This window comes from Myxocyprinus asiaticus, chromosome 50 (genome assembly GCF_019703515.2).
Source record: "Myxocyprinus asiaticus isolate MX2 ecotype Aquarium Trade chromosome 50, UBuf_Myxa_2, whole genome shotgun sequence".
Classification (NCBI taxonomy): domain Eukaryota; kingdom Metazoa; phylum Chordata; class Actinopteri; order Cypriniformes; family Catostomidae; genus Myxocyprinus; species Myxocyprinus asiaticus.
In genome coordinates, this window is record NC_059393.1 from 2280853 (window position 1) to 2306506 (window position 25654).

The 25654-nt window shown below is 36.2% G+C and overlaps 2 protein-coding genes across 3 annotated transcripts in view; one reads left to right on the forward strand and one right to left on the reverse strand.

Moving 5' to 3' along the window:
- The first annotated feature begins 16531 nt into the window (after positions 1-16531).
- LOC127438746 (mitochondrial import inner membrane translocase subunit TIM14-like) lies at positions 16532-18206 on the forward strand. Its single transcript, XM_051694570.1, has 6 exons — positions 16532-16845; positions 17422-17473; positions 17588-17658; positions 17737-17816; positions 17892-17962; positions 18047-18206. Exons 1-6 carry the CDS (start codon positions 16843-16845, stop codon positions 18115-18117), a joined length of 348 nt encoding a protein of 115 aa, XP_051550530.1. The 5' UTR covers positions 16532-16842; the 3' UTR covers positions 18118-18206.
- A 2099-nt stretch (positions 18207-20305) lies between these two features.
- LOC127438694 (RNA-binding protein FXR1-like) overlaps positions 20306-25654 on the reverse strand; it is a 31194-nt gene continuing 25845 nt past the window's right edge. For both annotated transcript variants that reach the window (XM_051694471.1, XM_051694470.1), the window contains one exon: positions 20306-20503. In XM_051694471.1, coding sequence (XP_051550431.1) covers positions 20354-20503 — 150 coding nt within the window. In that variant the 3' untranslated portion in view covers positions 20306-20353. The remainder of the gene's footprint in view (positions 20504-25654) is intronic.

Consider the following 25654-nt stretch of genomic DNA (forward strand, 5'->3'; position numbering starts at 1 on the left):
GTCAGTACCACCCACCCTCTCTCTACCACCCTCCCTCCCTTTAGCAGCCCATTAAGTCATTGGTATTGACGCCCCTGAGGGGGATGCGTTCATGACACATAATTGAGACAAATTTATCCGATAAACCTCAGCTGGTTGCGTAAAACACAAACGAGTGACACATGATTACCCACATAAGCAAGAACATGCCACTAATTTATCAGCGTTTATTGGCGCGTCCACACTGATTACTCACATATGGGAAAGCCTCTGGCTGTGACAAAAGTCTAGCACAATATTTAACACTTTCCAGAGGAATGCAAGGTCCTGGGCAAGATTTTAATATCCTTGAAAGATAAATGTTCATAAAAAAAAAATTAAAAAAAAAAAAAAAAAAAAAATATATATATGTGTGTGTGTGTGTGTGTGTGTGTGTGTGTGTGTGTGTGTGTATGTATGGCTGCATTTAGCAGACATTACACTTTGATAACTGCATTATTCCTGCTAAAATGTACACATGAATAAACCCAGAATGCATTATGTTCAGACTGAGCTGTAAATGACGTAGTCCACATGACTGACTGCTCTCCCATGGGTGGCTCGACACGGGCGCTGCTTCTGGGTGGCGGTAGAGAGTCAACATATTCAATATTCTGTTCAGACTCAGATTGAAATTTGTCCACTTTTTGTTCCAGTGCAAATTTTGACATTTCAATATACAGAGTCAAAGCACAGCTCATTTCAATATTGTAAGTTTGTCTATTGTTAATGGAGGCGCAGGAGTGAAACTGCTCCTTTGAAACTTGCCTAATTAGAATAAAGTATATGTACAGTATAAGTGAAAACTTTGCCCGATGAAAAGGTGAGTGCATATGCATCAGGAATTATTCAGTGCCATTTAAAGTAAACACATTTGCATTGTACGCTAAATAAAATAACCCTGTCAGTCGCTACTTCCAAAATTAATTACTCATTGCAACAAAAAACTTCAATTAGAATTCAAAGTTATGGGGTGATTCTTCAAAACCAAAAAGCTAAACAAAACTCAATAGTCCTGTTTAAAAATTCAACAGGATTCACAACCCAAAGTAACTTTGCATCTTTTTAAACCTAATTACTGAACATTTTTGTGGCCAATTTTGCCAAAGAAGACATCCAAGCTGATCGCTAAGAGTAATAACTCATAATTATGCTAATTTCACCCAAATTATCAACACATTGAGCTGTAATTTGCATCGCCTTTTACAGCCCTTGAAGAAGGAAGTTACCCGCTCTGCCCTCTACAGCGATACAGTACACTCTTGTATCCAACCATAAATCACAGCTTATCTTATTTTTTAAAAAAAAGTAATAAAAAAACAAAAACATTGACATATTGACACAGCCAAGACACGGACGAGAATTGTAAAGAGAAGAAATCCCAACACACTCACCTTCCGGCAACATTCCACTGTAAAGTGGCAGGAAAAAAGTAGCTTCCTACTTCAACATTTCCAATAAGGATTCTGAAGGGGGCTAGAATAAAGACCTCTTAGATTCCCAGATGTTTAACAATGTTTTCTCCTCCCTCGTTTCCAGGAGAAAACGTGCATCCTTCTTCACCGAGTCCATACCGTGTTGAAGACTGGATCTTCTCTCTTCACAAAACAAACACACGGCAGGTTTTTTAGCGGTGTAACCCTCAGTCAGGCCTGCCTTTGAAATGCTCTCTAGTCCACAACACAGACGGCTTTCATTATCTGCAGAGTTGCAGCGAGGCCTAGCTTTAAAAGCTACTGATTTCTTTTCTCCTTTTAGCCTCCCACACAAAAGAAGGGCAGTTTGTAAATTACTTGCTCGTTTCAGCCCAACAAAAGGTACTTTCATTGAAACTCCCCCTTCCATTTGATTTTTCTCAAATTTGATTACAAGGATTGAAAAAGGAGAAGAAAAAAGAGGAAATAGAAAGAAAAAAAAAACAGATGGCGTCCGCATTCAGAGCCTTGAATGGCTTTATCTGGGTGTCTTTTTAAACTGTGGCAATCCACCAGCATTTCGGTCGGCTCCGAAAAAAGAACTTGACAAAAATGATCGGTTTGCCATTCCTCGAGCGGAAAAGCGAAAAAGAAAAGCCTTTTTCTCCCTCAACCCTCCTGTTCTTCTTCACTATCGCCCGCCTGGATCAAAATAATGGAGATTAGCTTTTTCATTAGAAATTATAGCTGGATATGGAGTAGGCTGTCATATTAATAGCAACCTGCCTGCGGCCCTTCACCATGTGCAATTCACCTAGACAATAGGCGGAGGGGGATCACATATTGAATCTCTGATTCAAGCCTGATCGATTTTCCATCATCAAGACATTTAACAAAGATGTCTGTGCGCCGCTGGCCTGCCGCAAGCCCCCTCCTTGCCAAAATAGTTCAAACTAAACTAAACACATTCTCCTGAACAAAAAGAAGCATTCTTTCCTTGGAGAAAGGAAAGCAACACAGGCTATAATTCCGTTTCTATGGCCCAATGGGCATTTCAGAGTGCACTTGTTTTCAGCTGTAGATAATTACAGGCTGTTGCAGGCAGAAAAAGAAGAGGGAACAAACAGAGCACTAAGCTGCATTATTCTGCGCTTGTATCGAGGTGCTTTCAGCTTGAACAGAAGATGGTTGTACGTTCGAGCTTTACTGAAAGGCCGGTGGCTACAAGAATGCCAAAACACATCACCAATAACAAGAACTTCTGCAGTGGACTTCAACTTCACCATATCTGCATTTGGCAGATGATTTTATCCGAATTTACTTACAGTGTATTAAATAAATGTATTTAATCACTTTTGTGTGTACCCTGGGACTCGAACTCATGACCTTGCCATTGAACTTGCCGTTGCTACAGGAGTTGAGCTACAGGAACATGAATAAGAGGAGAGATCTGCATTGGTTGATTAATGTAACTAAAAAGCTGTTTCAGAACATCAAGAATTGTTAATTGTTTGATCATTGTGATGAGGAGGAGGGCGTGGCCGGGCCGTGAGGGTGCTGAATCAGCTGATCAGCGGGAGAGCAAGATAAAGGGGAGCCGGAGACGCCAGTTCAAGACAGAGACACGCGGATGCGTTGCATGTGTGTCTGTGTTTGTTTATGTTTGTTTTAAGTTTGACATTAAAACTTTATGTTTACTGTTCAGCCATTTCCCTCTTCCTCCTTTCCCATCCTTGAACTGTTACAGTGATGCTGAAACCCGCAAGGGAGGAGGGATGTGCTGTTGCAGAGTCCTTGCCGCTGCCATCCGCCAGGGGAGAAGCCGCTGCCGTCTACCTGGGGACGGAGGGGTCACTGCTGGCCGCTGAGAGCCGGATGAACCACTGCCGTCCACCGAAGAAGGGGAGGAGCGGTTCCGTCCGCCAGGGGCCAGAGGACTTGCTGCCATCCGCCGGTGGGGGAGCGAGCTGGCGTCTACCAGAGGGCGGAGGAGCGGTTGAGGACCAGGCGACAGCGCGTCCAGGAGCTGGTGAGCAAGTTCTTCTCTCTCTCTCCTCTATCTCTCTGTGTCTCCGCTCACCCTATCCCTCTCCCCACGCCTCCTCTCGTCTCTCCCCCAGGTTCACAGGAGGAGGGGTGGACCACCGGCTGACGGAACGGCCGGAAGGGCAGCATCTCCCCTCCAGAGATGGGGGGGAGTTAGTCAGACCGGTGGCACCCCGTCCTGAATCGGGAAAGGGAGGAGTGTGACGAGGAGGAGGGCATGGCCAGGCTGTGAGGGTACATGGCGAGAGCGAGATAAATGGGAGCTGGAGGCGCAAGTTCGAGAGAGACGCATGTGGCCACGTTGCATGTGTCTGTGTTTGTTTATGTTTGTTTTAAGTTAAGTTTGACATTAACACTTTATGTTTACTGTTCAGCCGGTCCCTCACCCATCCATGAACTGTTACAATCGTTTTTCATGCAACCAGTGAATTAGATCTAGAGAGATCTAAATACTGATTTAATTCAAATCGGACTCGATTTTTTTTTTTATATATATATATATACAATTTAACAGTTGTTGACAATTGGAACATAAAAAGGTAAGTCTGAAATCAATGTAAACAGTATAATGAAGGCATAATTTTACATTTGTTCACATTTTTTAAAACATTTTCTAGAGCATTCCGCAACACAAAAAACCCTGGCCAAAAATTTGAGAAGCAGAGTATTTCGAAAAATAACTCAAATTGATTTGAATTTTACATGTTATCATTTAGTAGAGCTTCTTAAAAAAAGAGAAAAAAATCATCTTATCAAATCTGTTTAAAAAAAAAAAAAATAATTATCTCATTAACGAAACACATCAACCAAATTTGCATAACCTTAATCATCTCTCTTTTTATAACCTATAATACATAAATAATTAATAATGCATTAACATTAGAACTAAAGAGAAAATTAGAAGTTGAAATAAAGAGAAACAAATATTTTATCATTACTGCAATCATAGTTTCTCATTACTGCACTGAGTTTAAAAAATAGAAGTGGACAGGGCCGTTTCAGACAATTCTGCCGCCCTAGGCAAGATCCCTATTGGCACCCATGTCGGAGGGCTGGGGGGTGAAGGGGGTGTTTGGAGTGTGTGGCAGCGGCCTCCTCTTTGGCACTGTGAAAATAAAACATGAGATCCTATGTAATCTTTATTTGAACAATAGAGCGCATGTGTATCTTTTATGTTCAAGTTTCAGAATATAATTTCAAAATTATTTTTATATTGAAAAAGTAATTGATTACAAATGACTAATTACTTATCTAAACTTGTAATCACATTAACAAATTTACTGATTGCTTAATTGAAAAAGTAATCACATTACTAATTACTTACTGTACTTTCTACAGCACTTTTCAAAGAAAAGTTTAAATAATGCTGAATAAATTTGCATGCTCAAAGTCTACTTTGACAATGACTCGTTAGGTGGCACACGTCTTTCAGCTGTCACAGAAATGCAAATGGATGTACATACAGTATTAACATAATTCATGTTTTATAAGTATTCTACATAAATAATATTATTTTAGAAATATGTGTCCTGTATCTGATTTTTTCACTACGCAAGTTTAAAATAAAATACAAATATTTTCAGTCTGATTGTCATTCAGTGTGCGGACAGCAACTTTTGTGATTTTAGAAATACGTGCAACCCAAGTAAAGTATTTAAAAGTACTTAACTAAATTACAAGAATTTGAAATGCAATGTGTTACACTACTTTTGTACTAAAAGGTCATTAGATTACAGTAATTTATTACTTTGTAATAAGATTAAACCCAACACTGGTGATATACTGTAACTATCTTTATCTATTATAAATTCAAAGTAATGTGACTATTTTCATTTTGCAAAACAGCCTGTCCTGACATCAAACAAACAGTTAATTGAAATAATAATAATGATAATAATAATAATAACTGACAGATTAATCAATGATCAAAATAGTTGTTAAGACAACATGCAGTGTTGGGGTGTAACTAAAAGAGGCAACTCTACTTAAATACATATTTCACTACCATGACAATAGCTACACTATTATCAAAACAATGCAGTTTTCCTTTTAGCAAGCTACTTTTTCCAACGAGTGGTATAGTGCAACAAAATACTTTAGGTGAACTATCCCGTTTAGACCAACTAGTCGACTACTATTTCAGGCAAACAAACAACTAGTTGATTTTGAGAATTTGTAGATTTGCACATCCATAATAGTAACTATTTTGAACTAAGTTGAACTAATTTATTTTACGAGTAGCTTGCAGTTTGGCAAGCTGCAGTTTCAAAATAGCTTCCCCAACATCAACAATATGAGAATATTTGTTGCTTGTAGTCACTTGAAGACAAAACATATAGCAGGCCAGAGAGAAAAGAGAGAGAGTGCTGGTTATCTGTCAGAGAGAGAGAGTGAGAGTGAGAGAGAGAGAGAAAGAGAGAGAGACGTCCACATAACACTTCCTGTGCGAGACATTTGAATGAATGACTGATTCAATGGGCCACCTGAGAGCCGCTCGCTTACAGGCAGCCTAGGTGGCAAACGCTGAGCAGAACAGATGCGGCAAATTTAATTCCTGTAATTACAGACTTTTGCCTTCGTCTCCATTTGCATGAGCTTTTGATATGCTGAATTGGTAAAGGTCAAATGTCGGTGCCAGAAATTCAGATTTGGAGTCATTTCAAATCATACAGGGCGCTAACTTGTCATTTTGAGGGACAGCTTTTCTGTTGTCAGCTATACATTTTCAAGTGCAAATCTGGGATCGCTTTGGGTTGCCGACACTTTCTGACAGAGTGTTTGACAGCAACGTGATCACACGTGAACTTGACAAGTAGCGACTGAATGTTTGAGTACCCTGACATGGACTCCATTCTGCCGAATTACTGCCAAGTGCCATCTTCCATCAGACATCTTTGCATCAACTTAAATTTGTTTACCTTTTCCTGTGGAACGAATGATAGCACATTGCGAAAGCAGCCTCAGAAACATCAGTTCTGGTTCTATGGGAATCAGGAAGTAACTGCGTTCACATTAACAATGGTGAGCAACATTCCTAGATTACATTTTTACTCCATTGATTGTTAGGTTAAGTGTTGGGGTTTGGGTTAGGAGTGTGGAGTTGAAAATATGAAATTCCTCATATGCATTACTGTTGAATGTATTACATCATTTACAACTAAAAGAACAACAGGCTTTTGACGCCACCCTGTGGACATTTCACCTGGGAACTGGAGCTCCAATCTGCCCAACAACACTTTAAGCTTTGGCCACTGGGGGCAGTGGTTCAAATTTCGGTAAGCACAGACTTGTAACGATTTGTTTTGGTTCACAACACTGAACTCACGGTTCGGTTCAGTTAAGTTCACGATCACATTTTTGAACCATGGTGTATCATGCCACGATAAACCATTACACATCTAGCACTGATTTCAGCTGAAGAACTTTTGACTTACTGTCGCCGCTTTCACAGTGAGATCAGATGAGCGCCACATTTTTTGGAGACTGTGTCAAATTGAAAGTAGTAATTAGTAATCATTTTGACACACAGCAAAGTGGATCAGTTTAAAGTCTTTTCCTGTGGCGCAACTGGAAGTGCGTTGCATCGGCAGCCTCGGAGACCTGGGTTCTGGTTCTGCATTAAAACCAGGAAGTAATCGCATTTGCATAATCAGTGACGAGCGTGATTCAGATGTTCCATTTTCCCCTCTAAGATTACATTTAAACTCCATGACGATTAGGGTTTGGGTTTAACAACTTAAAACAACTCGCTTTTAGCGCCCCTCTGTGGACAATTCACTCAGAAACTGGAGCTCACATGTGCCCATATGTTCAACAACACTTCCAGCGTCAGCCACTGGGGGCAGTGGTGTGAATGTCAGTAAGCACAGGCTGATTTTAGCTGAAGGACTTTCAACCTACTATAGCTGAATTCAAAGTGAGATAAGTCTGCTTAAAGGAGCAGTTTCAGCAATGCTTTCAAATCTTTCAGTAAACACAAACCAAAGATCTGGAGGGGCATGGGGCATTGTCCATGATCTGTCCCAGTTTTGAAAAGTAATCCAAATGTGATTTTTTCCTTTGTAAAATTCTAATCACGCTTTAGTGCGCCACATACTGTTTTCTGAAGGAACTTACAGATGGGGAATGTGTGACACTGGCAAAGTGGATCCTCATTTTCACCTCATGATAATGGTCAGATATAATTCATCTTTGATTTATGACTCTTTGATTTATGCATTATGGTGCAAAAATAGAATTGCAAAAATAATGTCTGTTTTATAACCAGGTTTCCCGAACACTTAAACACAAACACACCAACCCAAACTCACGGCATTGGTTGAGCTGCATGGGACTGGTCTGGATGCTCAAACTGAGCAATGTTTTTGGCCGCAGTGTTTACACTTTTGGGGATAATAAAACTACAGATGGCGTACTTATACATATCTTTGTAAAATTAAGATGGGATAGAAGAAAATATTTTAACAACCAAAAAATTATACACTTCACATTTAAGTTGACTTTTTGCTAGCTAGGGGTGCCAAAAAACAATTTGGGATGTGTGAGATGAACAGATTTTGAAAATGACATACATACATTTCTTTACAAAAGTTTGCCCCAATAGAAATGATTGTATATTGATGACAACATGGCCATAAATCTTACAGTTTAAGGGAGCGTTTTGAGGTGTAATGCAAGTACTGTATGTCCAAATGTTCAATTATTCGATAAATGCTGTGATATAATGGCATACTGGCTATCTTACTAAGTCTTGCTAAGTCCTTCTCTGATGAAGTTTGCTTAACACAAAAGCACAAAGAAATATAATGTATCTTATGCATCAGAGTATTAAGGTACATGATGTACCAGTTCTAAAAACTGTTTTGTGCTGAAACACTACTTTTGAAGAGAACCCTTCATGAAAAATACATACATCTATAAATCAAATAATTATTTAAAATATAAGTGCCAAAGTTATTAGTTATTTGAAATTCTTATTTTCAATTGTTATTTGTTAAAAAAAGGTGCTGCACTTCTAATACAAAACTAAACCAGTGATAGGCCTACCTAAAATATATTTACATATTCCGTCAAGTAATTTTTTCTTTTCTGCCAGCCTCCAATAAAAGCACTTAATCGTTGTATTTGATAAAGGGATTACTGAAGCACATTACACTGCTGCGGATCAATCTGCCAATTTGATTCGAATATTTCTTGTTTCCTTTTTTGCACACGCGGCAGTCTAATTTCTGTTCAATTCAGCATAATGTGAGATTGAACTATCTGAGAGTTCCTTGTGACCTGCACATCTGTCTAAAGAGAGATATTTCAATCTATAATACACACTTTCTTACGCAGGCCATATTCATACAGTAAAAATCAGACTAGACACTTCTAATTTTAAAAGTACTGACCTAGTTTGGGTTACACCTGGTTGGTGGGTATAATTATGATCCCATGGTACGTGACTTTGACCAATATATATATATGAAAATATCAAGATCTTTGAAGATTTATTATACTATTGTTATAATAAGTAAAAATGTCATAACTGTTTATTATATTTACAACCTACATTTCTAAGATGCAACCAGTATTTCTACATGAATGAAAGTCAAACTGCATTCTCAAACAGGATCTCCCATACAGATATTGTCATGAGTGAACAGTAACATTTCCTCAACATATTTTTTTCAATCAAAGGTTTGTAACCTATTCAACTCTAGTATGTTGCTGCTCTTTAGTTCTTGCTGTAGTTTAAAAAAATATTTAAAAGCAACATTCTTGTGCTGAAATGTTTATATTTTGAGAACAATACAACAGCCTAATAATGCAATTAATAATTCAGTCATGTAACTCCTGCAGTGAAATCAATTGTTGTAACATTTAAACTGAAGAAAAACTTGATTATGAATGTTAAACATGGCATCACATTAATAATTCAATATTTCATACTAACAAAATCTTAAAAACATATTTAAAATGGATAATATAATCTCTCACTAAATCACCTTATTGTATAATTATGTTAACATATGAACAGTCCTAATTATGCACCTGTTGTTCCAGTTTCAGCTTTAAAGTAGCAACTACACATCATACAAAACAACATAAGTAAAAATATAATCATCACTTTACTTAAAACTTGATATGATCACTCTGTCAAAGCAATTCAGACAATAACTGTCTGTGAGTTGTTCCAATCAATCACCAAAACTTCCAAAAGTAAACATTTATGAAACCAACCTATTAAAGATATTCCCCAAAGCAAAATGCATTTCTTTAAATTCCCCAAAGTAGTGAACAAACTACCCAGCAAAGAGCAAAAACATCTTGTGTCCCTGATGTCACACTGTCATGGCCAATTATCAAAGTGTGCATCATAAACAAGCCCAGAACTTTTCTATTACAGCCCTGTTCAAGCAGCTCCCGGAAGGCATACCCTTTGATATTAAAGCAAATAATTATCCAAACCAGCAACAACAACAAAATCCCCAAATACCTCAAGATGCCCAAATGAAGTGTGCGGCCAGAGAGATGGCGTGATATATTTCTTCCCCACATTCTCGGCAGCTTCCCCTCTCTGCGGCAGAAAAGCAAATGCTTTGAGACTCGGTGGCATATTTAATTAGAAGCAAGCTGTTTGCACTATCAGTGTGAGGATCTACCTCGCCAATCTCTTGTGAGTCAATCTTCCCCATCTCTGATTTTCTTTTATATTTATGCTGGAATATTTAATTGTAGACAAAAGGTTACTCGGGCTGCATTCACAGCACACAGGCAGAATAATCTGCTTTAAAAGGCTTGACATTTCAGGCTTTTCAGAAAGGCTGAAAAAATTATATCCCTGCTTTTGTTAATCAATGAAGTAGAACTCTCCTGAACAAAAGAATTAAATTGCTTGGTTGGTTTAATAAAACCAACAGAAATAGCTGCTTCCTCTGGGCTTTTTGTGTGGAAATGCAGCGCATGCACCCGGCACTGTAATTCCATATGATTTGGGGGCATCACTCTCCATTTTTTGCACACTGTTGGCTTTTGAAATCCTATTGAAACCGCAGACAGGGTGCCAGCAGCTTTGCAGGGGACGCTTTTGTCATTAAACCTGACTTTTGGTGACTGCAGCCCCGTCCACTACAATTTACAATTTCTATATTGCTCTTGCCTGTGAAAAAACAAAACAGTGTAATTATGCAAATGATGGGGGCATTAATTAGGACCTTCAACTGTTCATTGTGTCGCAGCAGTGAAATTCATCCCAATGGGAAAAACCCTCTGTTTTCTTGTGTTTCAACTGAACTGGGCCTGAGCAAAACTTGTGGCAAAGTTGATCAGTTCTTAGAGCAATTTAAGGTGAAATCATAAAATAAATTCCTGTAACTAGTTCTAATGCATTATAACTATAGTTACATATTATCTAACTCATAGTTAATAGAAAACATGTCTTGACTTAGTTAAGCTTTTTAATTTTGCATTTCCTGTTGGGTGTGATCTGAAAAAAAAAAAAAAGAAAGTTACTGTAATATAATTACTTTATAGTCAAAAAGGCAGTGCAATGCATTGCATTTACAATTGTAGTAATTAGATTACAGTTACTGACTTTCAATTAAGTTAATTACTGGTAAGTACAATACTTGGGTTAAACATTTCTAAAATAGAATGATTTATGTCGAACTTAAATCATGAATAATGTTCATATGTACATCTCTTCGCATTTCTGTGACAGATGAAGGGTGTACGCCCCCTAATGAGTGTATGACTTGTGTGTGTCAAAACAAATCAGGAAATACAGACGTTATTTTGAATTTGTTGAGTAAAACTGAAGTCATTAGTAATGTGAAGTAATCAGTAAACTAATCTGATTAAAATTTAGAAAAGTAATTAATAATTTGTAGTTAATTACTTTTTAGTAACTTGCCCAACACTGGTAGTATTATGGAGTGATAAATTGTGCAATGTCATTAAAAAAAAAAAAAAAAAAAGTTCTATTTTTTAGTAATTAATTAAGTCATTAAAAAGAAAAGTTGTATCTAATATTATACTGTGTCAAAGTGTTGCTTTCACATTTATTGCAGAGCTGATGTTTAGTCTGTTCCAAAAATCAAAGGTCTCAAGAGCATGGTTAGGTCTAAGGGAGGGGCCCATTTCCGCCCCTTTTAACACCCGCCTCAATCCGCTTCCACCAGGGGCGTAGCAGTCATTTTAAAAGTGGGAGGGGACACAGCTGTCAGTAGGTGGCTCGCACAGACCCAACACTTACAGTGCAGTATTAATATATTACAGCATATATTAATATACAAGTATGATGTAGGTATTATATTGATATATAAGTATTATATACTTATATTTGTAGTATTTTAAATACTCAAGTATTGTAAATTAATTGAAAAAAAAAATCTTGTTCATTTTGTGGAGCACTTGCTTCTGTTTCACACATTACAATAAAAGACTGAGCACAGGCTGGTCCTGAATAAATTATTTAATAAATTACAATAATGACAACTGTGCATGTGCACAATTTTATTTCTTTTACTCTGTGCTTGAGCATTGTGGGATTTAAATTTACCCAAGTGGCTCGAGTGTTCACCAAAAATTTTAATCCTTTAAAATTTGTATGTCTACAGACCTACAAAAAGACTTTAGTAGAGCATTAGTTTTAAGCATTATAAGGACAAAGCAATAATAGTCTTATAATAGGAGTTTCAATAACGTCTGTATGTTTTCTTGTATAAAAAGCGTGTCTACGTATCTATTCACTTCAGTAAAATGCATGTGTTCCAAGAACACAGCAGATCTATCTTTTTCCTACAGTTTGCCAACTGCACACCAACACAGAGGTAAAAAAACAGGAGCTGATATTAAAAATATCTTTACATATTTAACACAGATCAGTAATCTGCTTAAATTGGCAAAAAGAACTGATCAAACCTTTATCTCACAAACATAATGTAAAAAGCATAGCTTAATGAAGACTCATGCGCTGATATAAACTCCACTTACAATGTGTGTTTAAAAGGAGGATTGTCCTTTGTTTTTGTTTTTTTCTGTAGTGCATTTCACGTAATGCTGCCAAACAAGAATGATATGCCGATAAATAACTCTCATTTTTGTGTTTCTCATCTCTAAATTATTAATTTACATTAACATCAATGCTGATAAAAACATGGATAAATAAGCATTTATTTATCCATGTAAATAAAGCAACTTTGTAGAAATGAACAAAGCCGTTTTGATGAAATTGTCTGACTGATGGCCTATAACGTAAGAGTTGTTTTGGTTCATGAAACTCACCTGTGATTGGCTGGATGGTTGCTCAATTAGCCCAAAGTATCAAAACGCAAAGAATACTGTATACAAATCCACCATTTGGACTTGATATGTGTTTAGATTGAAATAGTGCAGGGGACAAAATCACCTTTTTAAAGATTGCAGGGGATGTGTCCCCCACGAAAGAAACAGCTTTCTCTAGAAACTCATCAGTCAATCATTGTTTTGAGGAATGAAGGCTATACATTGCTTGAAATTGCCAAAAAACTGAAGATTTCATACAAAGGTGTACACTACAGTCTTCAAAGTCAAAGGACAACTAGCTCTAACAAGGACAGAAGAGATGTGGAAGACCAGATGTACAACTAAACAAGAGGATAAGTACATCAGAGTCTCTAGTTTGAGAAATAGACACCTCACATGTCCTCAGCTGACAGCTTCATTGAATTCTACCTGCTCAACACCAGTTTCATGTACAACAGTAAAGAGAAGACTCAGGGGTGCAGGTCTTATAGGAAGAACTGCAAAGAAAAAGCCACTTTTGAAACAGAAAAACAAAAAGAAAAGGTTAGAGTGGGCAAAGAAACACAGACATTGGACAATAGATAATTGGAAAAGAGTGTTATGGATCTTAACCCCATTGAGCATTTGTGGGATCAGCTAGACTGTAAGGTGTGTGAGAAGTGCCCAACAAGACAGCCACATCTATGTCAAGTGCTACAGGAAGTGTGGGGTGAAATGTCACCTGAGTATCTGGACAAACTGACAGCTAGAATGTCAAGGATCTGCAAAGCTGTCATTGCTGCACGCGGAGGATTTTTTGATGAGAACTCTTTGAAGTAGTTTAAGTTTGAAATTTTTTTTCAATTTGTAATAGTAATTTTTCATGTTATTAATGTCCTGACTATACTTTGTGATCAGTTGAATGCCACTTTGGTGAATAAAAGTATCGATTTCTTTACATAAGAGCAAAATCTGTACATTATTCCAAACTTTTGGCCGCCAGTGTGTGTATATATATATATATATATATATATATATAAACTAATGATACCAGCCTGTCTACACAGTATTGATAATACCAACTCAATTCAGTTCCCACACACTGTCTAGTTGGCTTTCCAGGCAGTGTGCGCGCATGCAAGATGAGCACTCGCGATTTCAGGGGCAGTTCTAGGGTCAGTGTGTATATATTTCGATTTTCATTCATGGACGGCCCCATACATATCCAAAGGGATCTGGGATAAGCCCTGAATATCCACTGACCCTAGAACCACCCCTAAGTGTTAGAAAAAGAACAATATATAACATATAGCTTTAAAAGGCAACTTCCCTAACTAAAATTCACTCAACTTATTGATACCATTCTGTGTGAAGCTCATCGTGTGTGTTGGAGAGTTTTTCGAGGTGGTTGTGCATTTGAGCTTATTTATGGATACCACATTCATACAATACTGGAACAGCACATTCAAACTTAAATTTGGATTCTTTCAACATTATTTGAGCAGTCAGAAGGGAACAATCAAAATCTCATAGAAGTCTGGATAAAGTGGCCCACGTTAGCTGAAACATAATGGCCTATTTCAGCAAATCAGGGTTTGCAAAAATGGGCCAGCAACTAAATTGTCCTTTTCATCAGATAATTAGTTTGTTTTGCAAATTAGTGATTTTTGTTTTTCTTATAGAGACCATCATGACATAATTCATGATACCTTAGCTGTTCAAAAGTTGCTTATTGATATATAAACCTTATAAGTTTAAATGTGCAGTTAGGATGCTAGGGCACTAATCTTAAAGCTACACTATGTAACTTTTGGCTCTCTAGCGGTTAAAAAATAAAACTGCATGCGTCTTGCGGAAGAACATTGTTTTGGTTGTGCTTCGGCTCTGCTCCTCTGTGGACGAATGTGGTTCAAACTTCAAGACACCGGTGTATACATGAATACAGGACATCTTATCAGAGCACATGGACAAATAAATAACGAAAGAAAGGAAAAGAAGGATATCGGAAAACATGTCATCTGAGCAGGTACTGTAAGTGCCATATCTTATGCTGTCGTTTTGACATATTGGAAACATTGATGTTTTGAAATAAATGACGTTACAAAAGTTAGGCAACATTCATTAACATTAGACATAAAGATTGCTAGTCTGATAAAGTCAAAAGTTGTAACGTTTTTATAACTGCAGGATATTCTGGACAAATAGACCATGGTAGTAACTAATTTATAGACTGTCATTGTTACCAACCAGTGGTCAACATCATTTCAAGACTCACATGTCCTGGGCAAGCCTAGGACTAAGGGATTTATTTATATAAATTATTGCTGTTATAAAGAAAAACACGTGTGCTAGCAAGTGAAAAATTCTGCACCAATTACAGTATAATTATTGTATTTCACTTTGTGTATGTGTGTGTGTGTGTGTGATTACGCAATTATACATAAACCATATCAATAAATATCTTACCTGTTGAGTAAGAAAAAAGCCATCTCTGGGTTGCTTTTAAATCCTTTCAGATCTCGGAGTTGTCGCCACCTCTGAAAAGCCAAGCCGATGTTAATTTGGGTTTTATTACGGACTCTGTCGCTTTCCTTTTTGCTTGTAGACTCTGCTCTGTTCGGGGTTTCTTTGTTTTTACAACCCTGGAGGTTTGCCGTTTTGAACGATCCATGGTAAATTTTTCTTGTTCGTTGTGACAACAAATGTTCAGGTTCACGCTACTCCCACACACGCGCTACTGTAGCCAGAGCTTATTTTCTCTGTGTATGGATATGACGTCAACACGCATGGGCTAATGGCGCATGAATGCAATTTCCCACAAAATCCGTCCTGACAGCTCTAAAATATAAATCATTATTATAGGTTTATCAAAGTGTATTTGGGTAAAGTGAAGACATGGTTTGGAAGATGGATTTTTGTTGCACTCTCTCATTAATAACATTTTGTTATAAATAATAATAATAATAATAATAATAATAATAATAATAATATATATATATATATATATATATATATATATATATATATATATATATATATATATATATATATATATATATTATTTACATAGTGTAGCTTTAAATTGTTGTTGTTGTTGTTGTTGTTGTTTTATTTATTATTATTCAGCTGCTGTGAAATTAATGGCCCTGCTTACAAGCTCAGAACGTTGAAACATGTTAAGTACTAATGTGGCAAATGTTTAAAATAGTTTAGAGTAATTGGATTTTAAGTCTAAAAGTAACATATTCCGGGTTCAATACAAGTTAAACTCAATTGACAGCATTTCTGGCATAATGTTAATTACCAGAAAAATTGTTTCGACTGGTCCCACAAAACCCACAGTCATGTTTACCTTAATTTGTTCGCGTCTGTAAGTAGGTAACTGCAAAAAAAATAAATAAATAAATAAATAAATAATAATAATAATAATAATAATAATAATAATAATAATAATAATAATAATAATAATAATAATAATAAAACGTCGACTGGGTCTATCTTTGGAACACTCTCGGGAGACTATTCCAGTCATGACAGTGCAGGTCCTATCCATTTGAATGGAGAAAGACCAAAATCTCAAAAACGGTTGGCCAAGATTATGATCAAAGAACATATTTCAAATCAGCAATAAAATCTGACAATACCGGAACCATAAATTGTAATTCTTTACCTCATATTACGCTAAAAAAACGCAATTTACCCACCTTGTGTAGATAATGCGCATGCGCATCCTAAAGTTGATTGACAGGTAATGTTTGTATCTAAAAGGTGATTGGCTCCTTTACCTGTAAGGCGGGACTTCCTTTCTACATCCGTTGACCGTTGGGCGCTAAAGCTTCTTGGTTGAAGCGTTCCACTTTCTCACGTTCATTTAAATAGAAGTGATCCATCTCTGCTAAATATTCTCTTGTAACTGTCGTATTTCAACACTTGTTTTACGATAGTTGGCAGTCCAGGTGTTTCGACAAGCGGGCTCACTTTGCGGCAGGTCGCTTGACCGTCTGAAGTTCAGAAGTCCCCATAGCAACAACACATGAGCCTGACATTCAGCAGTCAGAAATGATTAAAGTTATGGTAACAGGTGATCAAAGCACAGGATCATAGCAGAGGAAACATGGTACGTGACTTTTCCTTCCAATTTAACTCAGTCTGTCGCGTTACTGTGTATTATTTATGTGTTAAATAAGTCATCTAGAAGAAAAACAGAGCTAGCATTAGCATGTTGCTAACACAGACTGACATTCAATGCTGTTACTGACTGCATGCGCAAACTCTCATGTTTATACACAGTAGTTATTAAAATGACACGTTTAAGCCCGTTTTAAACTTTTGTATACTTATTGATCTCTACTGACAGTATTTGTCATCATTTTCACACTGTAAAACATTAAAACAAGTTACAAGTGAAACTTTTGCTGTTTGGAAAACCATAACTGGTACTATAATGTACACAATTTATATCATGAGCTATACAATATCATGAGCATATATTCTGATAAATAATCCCCGGATAACTGCCAAGTATTTTGTCATGTATTTTCAATGCAATTCTGTGAAAGAAATATGTAATCAATGCTGTGTGAAAAATAGTCTGTATATAAGGAATGTTTTATGATTGACATTTCTGATGGGTGATTGCATTGAATAATGCAAAGTGCACAATCAAGGGTTATTGTTTTATGGTGTATTTTAGGCTAGTACCATGGTGGCTGTGGGTATTACCCTGGCAGCAGCAGGATTTGCAGGTTAGATTCCAGCAAATCATGATAAACTTCCATTTTAAGAAATTCACATTTCCATGTGATCATTTAGAAAGCCTGATTGCGTTTGTGTTCCTCTCTAATGGCCCATTGTTGCAGGTCGCTATGCAATGCAAGCCATGAAGCATATGGAGCCGCAAGTGAAACAAGCTCTGGAAGCTTCCAAATCGGCAAGTTATATTTTCACATACTGTTACCGATAGTCTCAATTAAATTATGCAAATAGCTTTATGTCTTCTGTGCGACAGGCCTTTGGTAGTGGATACTATAGAGGTGGTTTTGAACCAAAGATGACCAGAAGAGAAGCTTCCCTTATTCTTGGAGTCAGGTACTCAATATTACAGTTAAGAATGTACAGTATGTTGTGAACTATTTCTTGAAGGCTTTTACTCTCTTCCACTAGTCCTACCGCTAACAAAAACAAGATCAGAGAAGCACACAGAAAACTGATGATTTTAAACCATCCTGATCGAGGTGAGACTTTCTCTCACAATCATATTGTCGCTTGACTCAAATATTCGATCTAAAAACCCTCTGTGCTGTTTTGTGTTTTGGCAGGTGGATCACCATATCTGGCAACAAAAATAAACGAGGCTAAAGATTTACTTGATGCACAGCTGAAGAAATAAATCATCTCTTCATGAAATGTTTGAACGAGCCCTGTCTGATACACTTGAATTCTTGCATGGTCATTAAAAAAAATGTTCTCGTCTTGATCTGATCTTTTTGTATGAAAATGTCTGCGTTCACACTTTGAACATCAAAAATCATATAAAATCTGAACCAGATTAAGAGGATATTTCACCCAAATCCGAAAATTCTCTCATCATTTACTCACCCTCGTGTGTGACTTTCTTTCTTCTGCAGAACACAAATGAAGATTTTTAGAATTATTTTTCAGCTCTGTACGTCCATTCAATGCAAGTGAATGGTGACCAGAACTTTGAAGCTCCAAAAAGCATTTAAAGGCAGCATAAAAGTAATCCACAAGACTCTGGTGGTTAAACCCATGTCTTCTGAAACTATATAGATGTGGGTGAGAAACAGATCAATGTCCAAGTCCTTTTTTTTTTTTTGCAATAAATCTACACTTTCACTTTCTAATTCTTCTTTTGTTTTTTTGGCGATACCGACAGTAAAAAAGGATTTAAATATTGATCTGTTTCTCACCCACACCTATCAAAACACTTCTGAAGATATGGATTTAAAGACTGGAGTCATATGGATTACTTTTATGTTTCCTTTATGTGATTTTTGAAGCTTTAAAGGTCTGATCACCATTCACTTCCATTGTATGGACCAACAGAGCTGAAATATTCTTCTAGAAATCTTCATTTATTTTCTGCTGAAGAAATTCATACACATCTGGGATGGCATGAGGGTGAGTAAATGATGAGAGATTTTCAGCTTTGAGTGAACTATCTATTTAAGCCAAAACTTGGATTTCTAGAAACCCGAATAAGACATTAAACATAATTAGGTCATGTAAACGCCTTATTCCGAATACCTACTGTTCATTCAAATCCTTGCCTGTCTAAACAAACAAGAAAAAAAATAATGCTACAAGACACATGCATTTAAGAAAAGTCAAGCAATGGAAGAAACATTTTTTGGGTGAAGAGTTTTTTTTTTTTTTTTTTAACAAACATTAAAATAAATGAATATCAGTGGATATATGGTTAGGTGCAGACGTTTATGAACATTTGAATTCATATTTTAAATGGTTCATACAGATATTATTTTAAAAATGTGTACATAACATTATAAAAATAATTTCAAGAGATCACATACTTACAAAGCAAATTCTAGCCAATGAAATTTTTAGAGCATAGCATAACTTGAAAATGTATTCACTAGAAACATCCAAGACTTTCAGATTAACCTCATTTCCAAGACTTTTCCAGACCTGGAAATCCCCATTTTAAAATGTCCTGATTGTGGGAACCCTGGAACAGTGATTTTAAAACAGTCGGAAGACCAACTTTAAAAGTTTGGCTGGAAGATCAAATGTTTATTTATGAACTACCTGCATACAAAACATATTGCACATCAAACAACCCGAATGATCTTAAAAAAAAAAAAAAAAAGGACAAACAAAATGTAATTTACAGAACAGAAAATCTGGAAATTGATCTTTCAGTAGTCCAAATTTGTCACCTGCGTGCAAATAAGTTCAGGCAGTTTAGTGTTAAAAACAACTGCGAGCTAACTTTTAAATACTGTACATTTTAAAAATAAATAAACCAAAAAAAAAAAAAAAAAAAATAAAGAGGTTCCTTTTGAGAAAACAGTCTTTTACCACCAATACAACCCAACAGGCAAAGGATGAAAACCCAAATCAATCGCTCAGGTTCTAACAGGAAATGTGACATACAGTACAGCATTTAAAATGGACAGAGTTAGCAGACCAGTTTCCAGACTAATATTATTTCTAAAGGTCAAGAACTGACTACTCAGTGCAAAACATCCTTTCCCCCCATAACCCCTTCCCAACGTGAAGAAGTGGTTGCATATTAAAATGTTAAAAAAAGCAGCTAAGGATGTCTGGGAGTTTTTCAGTTAATCGCCATTTCAAACAAGTTGTCTTGTTTCGTCTACAGCCAGCCAACATAAATGTTGAAACTATGCTCTGAAGGCACAACATCAGATCAAGAACATATTTAGATGTGACTTAATTTTTTTTTTTTTTTTTTTTGTCTCATAATTTCTTTTTTTCATCGTAATTCTCCCATCTGTTCCAGTGTGAAGGAACTGAAAAGTGCAATTGAGAATGTGGAAGTCCGTCTGTCTATCTTTGGCAAGCTTGTACAAGCACTATTGTAAAATTGTAAAGGTTATGGGTTCTCAAGAAATACACCGAACTGATTATGAGACTCCGTTGACGACGGCTTGCTTGGCTTTGGGCACCTTCTCGGCGGAAGTTCTTGAAGTATCGTTCAGATCGTCTGCTTTGGTGCTGGGGCCGTTGCTCACCGCTTCAGTGGGGCTCTGCTCCGATATGAACTCCACTTGACCCTGAGGATTGAAGAAAACAGTTCAGAGTGAAAACAGCTATGCAAATAAGGCATAAAACCAAAGATCTTTACACTGTAACTTCACACAGCTAAGATTTAATTTAAATACAAGGTTCCTAAACCTTCTGACCAATGAATCTCCATGTCTATTCAAGTTATTCATGATTACTGGATGCAGTTTCACTATAACAGTATTCACTAACTGGGGTTAGTGGGGTGGCAGTGTAATGTAATCATTTCATTTTTTTACAGAGAGATAGGTACATCTATAACTAACTATGGAGTGAGTCCAAAAACTGGAAAAAAGTTGCCTATAACTCCAGAACTATTAGATATCTTAATAGTTATATATATATATATATATATAAATCTTTCCTTTTTATATATAATTTTTTAAGGCCCTTTATGTTTAAAAACCCAGAGAATGGGGCTCTCAATGTGGCTACATCTGTAAATTGTGAAATTTTAATGGTTGAAAAAATGTGGGTCACATGGTATGAGTTAGTTATATTTTTGTTTTCTCATCCAACAAAACAAAGGTCTGAAGTACAAATACTGTTGAGTCTTGAAATGTACATAAATTTAATGAAATGTGTGAAACTGATTTTACTACCAGACCTACCTATCTCTGTGAGAAAAAAAAAAACAAAATCATAATGCTGCCACCTTTCTAAGGTTATTTATTTATTTTTATGGGTCAAGCCCCGAAGGGGCGAAAGACCCCTATTGTTTTCGTTAGTTTTCTTATTATTATTCTTCTTCCGCTCGAGTCTATGGCAGCCCATAAAACCGCTTGTGGGAAAGTTATGAAATTTGGCAGACAGTCTGATCTGTTACCACAGCAAATTTGGCATCTCTACCTCAAACCCTGTAGCACCACCAACTGCCCACATTTGCACTCATGTTTATGTTAATAACTTTTGAACCGTGAATCCTAGAAACGAAATTTTTCCTCTGATTCCTTGGCTCAAGATGCAGATGCAGCCTATGACATCATTTTCCATCATGAAAATTTTTCCGCCATTTTTAATTTTCTGAAAAACCTACTTTTTCGAACTCGTCCTAGGCCGTTTGTCCGATTTGCACAAAAAGGCACTCAGGACAAAAAGTTATTCACAGAATTTTGATAAACCATACCGTTTTCGAATAGCGCTTCAACGAATTCGACAAAGAGCATGCCAAAATGGATGTGAGGGTGTATCTCCGTAACGTTTTAGTGTATTCATACCAAACTTATTATTTGTCATAGGCACCATGACTCGAGGGTGCCTGCTCAGTTTCGGAACAGTGCCACCTAGTGGTCACGAGATATGAAAAAAAGAAAATTTTTGCTTATAACTTCTGAACAGTTTGTCATACAATCATCAAATTGGTCTCATTAGATTCAGTGGGGTATAACGAGTCCAGCAATATGAATTATAAAATTTTAGGAATTATAAAAAATTCCTATGTTGGCCATTTTGGACGTCGGCTACTTTGAATTTAGTCATAAAACGCTGTATTTTACAAACGACTTGGCATATTGTTACGAAACTCGGTATGTGTCTTTGGCACCATGCTCCAAAGGGACTCAAAACGTTTTGGGACAGCACCACCTTGTGGTCAAAAATTATAATGCTATTTCTAAAAATGCTAATAGCTATTGACTGTTTTTGCCTACTGTCATGAGACTGGTCTTGATAGATTCCGTGGTTCATGCCGAGAACAATGATACCAGTTATACCAATCATGACCGAGCAAACTTCCTGTCCGCCATTTTTAACTGTTTTGAAAAAATACTTTTTTGAACTCCTCCTAGACTGTTTGTCTGATTTGCACGAAAATTGGCATAAACCATAAAATTTTGATAAACCATACCGTTTTCAAATGGCACTTCAACGAATTCGACGAAGAACGTGCAAAATTTAACTTGAGGCTGTATCTCTGCAACGCTTTGAAGGATTGGGATGAAACTTGGTACGTGTCATCACCATTAGGCCCTGAGGTTACCTGCAGCATTTTGGCGCACTACCCCCCACTGGTCAGGAGTTAGAAAAATGGCTATTTTGGCTTATAACTCTTGAACGCTTTCCTGCATAACCTTCATGCCCAGATACTATCTGAGCAGTTTCAGAACAGCGCCACATTCTGGACAAAAATTCTAAGAACAAGCTATTTTTAGTTAATTTTAAAATATATCTGGGGTTTTTTTTATGATTGAAAGTTTACTTTTTCTAACTCATACACTGTTCATCGGACTCTAACCAAAAACATGTCACAAAGCTTCTTTTGCTGCTCATGGTGCCGATAATTGGCTTGACCCCGGTATCGCTGCTTGCAGCTATATTTTATCTCTAGTTTTGCACCAAAATTATAAGCGAAACATAATGGATAACTCAGTAAATATTGATCCATGGCATTTAATAATTTGGCTTTCATCATTTATGTTCATCTTTCACCAGCAAAAAAATACAAATAATAATTCCGTGAGTTGACCCTACAGTATACCTTTAACCCTTAAATGCATACCTCAATTCTTTAGTGACCCAAGACCTCATTCCACACCCTTTACTCAATTTTTTCTTTTTTTTTTTACACCCTCACCTCTTCAGTATTACTCAATCTTTCTCATATGAATAGTTGTGCAAAAAAATTAATTGCTAAAAATCGCAAAAAAAAAAACAAAACAAAAAAAATATATATATATATATATATATATATATATATATATATAGATACATATATTGCTTAATTACGAAAAGTGTGAAGGGTCATTCATGATCCGAGACATGTACTACTGTCGCAATATTTTATGCTTCCATAAGTCGTATTTTTACGTATTTTTCCATTTATATATATATATAGTAGGTAACTTGTTTTGTGATGTCAGGATGAGTTTGTTTCTCTAATAAATGATCAATTTGTTGACTGTTACCCTTGTCGTGATTCATGTATCAAATCGAGGTCAATGCATGCTAGGGATGTGCGAGACTAGTCAACTAAACGGTTCTGATGCTGCTAGTCGACACTGGAATTACTAGTCTGTTAATATTTTTCCTCATTAAACTGTTCAACATTTGTACACATTTACATTTGGCTTTATATTTTTACAGAGGCCGTGCTTACATTACTGTCATCTTAATGTTACATATTTTAAATAGAATTAATAATACAAATATTATTTTAAAAAAAGAGGATATCTGCAGCAGATACAAAGTTTAATTTCACCTCAGGCTGCGCGTGCTTCTTCCCTCTCTCTCGCGGCACGCGCAGGAAAATGTCCTCTCACTAGACAAGAAAACTCAGCAAAGTAGCTACGAAATCACTTCGGTGGTGGTGCAGGAAGCAGATTTACGAAACGTTGGTTTGAAAGTCAGATGTTTTCACATTCTTCTTTAAATCTGTGCACTTGTAAGTTATTTTCCAGCCGAGCGGGCTTTTTCAAGAGCAGGAAAGCCGCCTCGGGTAAGTCAGGTACCACCTTTCACTGGACCATGTCGACGTCTTAATTTTGCTCATCAAAAAATGTATGCTATTGTGTAAGTAGCCTAGAAAATGACTGCTTAACGGGTTAAACTCTCTTTTATTCTGTGTGCACGTCATGTTTAGAATACATTAGGTTTATTGTAGGCTACATCACAGGCCTATTTTATTCTATCCTATGGCTACTTTTTGTTTTTCTCTTGTAGATTTGGCTTAACTTAATTATTTTCAACAATGTCCTGACCATTTTAATATGTTAAGTAACTTTTACTTGGGTGAATACTGTTTAGAACGGGCTGGGTTGATCTATTGATCCTGCACTATTCATTCAACTGTTTTCAATAAATATGCCTGTTAAATATTCGCTAACGTTGATTCAGTGAATGTGTCATGTTCTATATTTAATGTACAATGATCATAATGCAAGGCGAGCATGTCGCATATAAATGCCTCTTTTCATTGGAATTTAGCTTTGGGTTTGGACTAGAATAAGCATTCTAGTCCGATGCTAATAAGCATCAGAACAGTTTAGTCGACTAGTCTCGCACATCCCTAGCATGCACTGACCTCCACACTTGATACATGAATCACGACAAGGGTAACAGTCAACAAATTGATCATTTTATTAGAGAAACAAACTCATCCTGACATCACAAAACAACAAGTTACCTACCATGACAACAAAATCAACAACAACAATGGAAAAACCATGCAAGTATTAAGTATTTTAGATGGGTCAAAAACACTTTTTTTTTTTTTTTTTTTTTTTTACTGTTTTCTGAAGGTTGGTTTCTTTTTAGACTAGTCGACTAGTCGAATAAAAATTGTTTAAACGTCAGTGAAATCAGTCGTTCCGCACATCTCTAGTGCATGCTACTGTATATACAGCACACACATCATAGTGTTTATGTGATGAGTAAATAAAAAAGTAAAAAAAACAAATGAGGGAAGCAACTGTCATAGGTCTTAGTTGACAGAGTTTAAGAACTCTTCATAAAAGTTATTTTAAATACGTAATTGTTAAATGTGTAAAATTAATACGTTATATGCACAGCTAATATGTAAAAGTCATGGCAGGTTGACATTCTTCAGTTAACTGACTTAAAACTAACTAGATTAATTCAACTTAAAGTAATGCAAACTTAATATCTTTCAGTTCTACAAACACATCACATTTTACAGTATTAATAATCAACAATAAAAAGTAATGTTTAAAATGTTATCTATAGATCTCTTTTTTTTTCTTTTTTTTTTCTCACTTCAATACATTTTCATTTTACAGACCATGGTGTAAAAACACTATTTACAGGAATGCTGGAAAATTTAATTTTGAATCTATTTTTATGAAATTATTATTATTATTTTATGACCACTTCTGGTGCTGTACAGCAAAAACAAAATCTTTTCATGGCTGTGTGAATTATTATTTGTTTTTTTTAGAGAGATAAATGTAACATTTATCTCTCTTAAAAAATAAAATAAAAATTCACATAGCCATGAAAAGATTTTATTTTTGCTGTACATTAACCTATAGATATAACGTCTATAGGTTAAAAAATGTAATTACCTGTTAGGGAATAAATAGGCAAAAAAATAAATAATTGTCACCAATTAAATTGTGTAGGGTGACGTTGTTGAATTTCTTTTAATTGCAATTCAGTAAATTCCACTTCCTATCATTCCAATTCAA

Coding starts and splice junctions, on each gene's coding strand:
- LOC127438746 (XM_051694570.1), top strand. Junction 17,474..17,587: donor GGCAGCAGCAGGATTTGCAG/GTTAGATTCCAG, acceptor CCATTGTTGCAG/GTCGCTATGCAATGCAAGCC. Junction 17,659..17,736: donor CTCTGGAAGCTTCCAAATCG/GCAAGTTATATT, acceptor TCTGTGCGACAG/GCCTTTGGTAGTGGATACTA.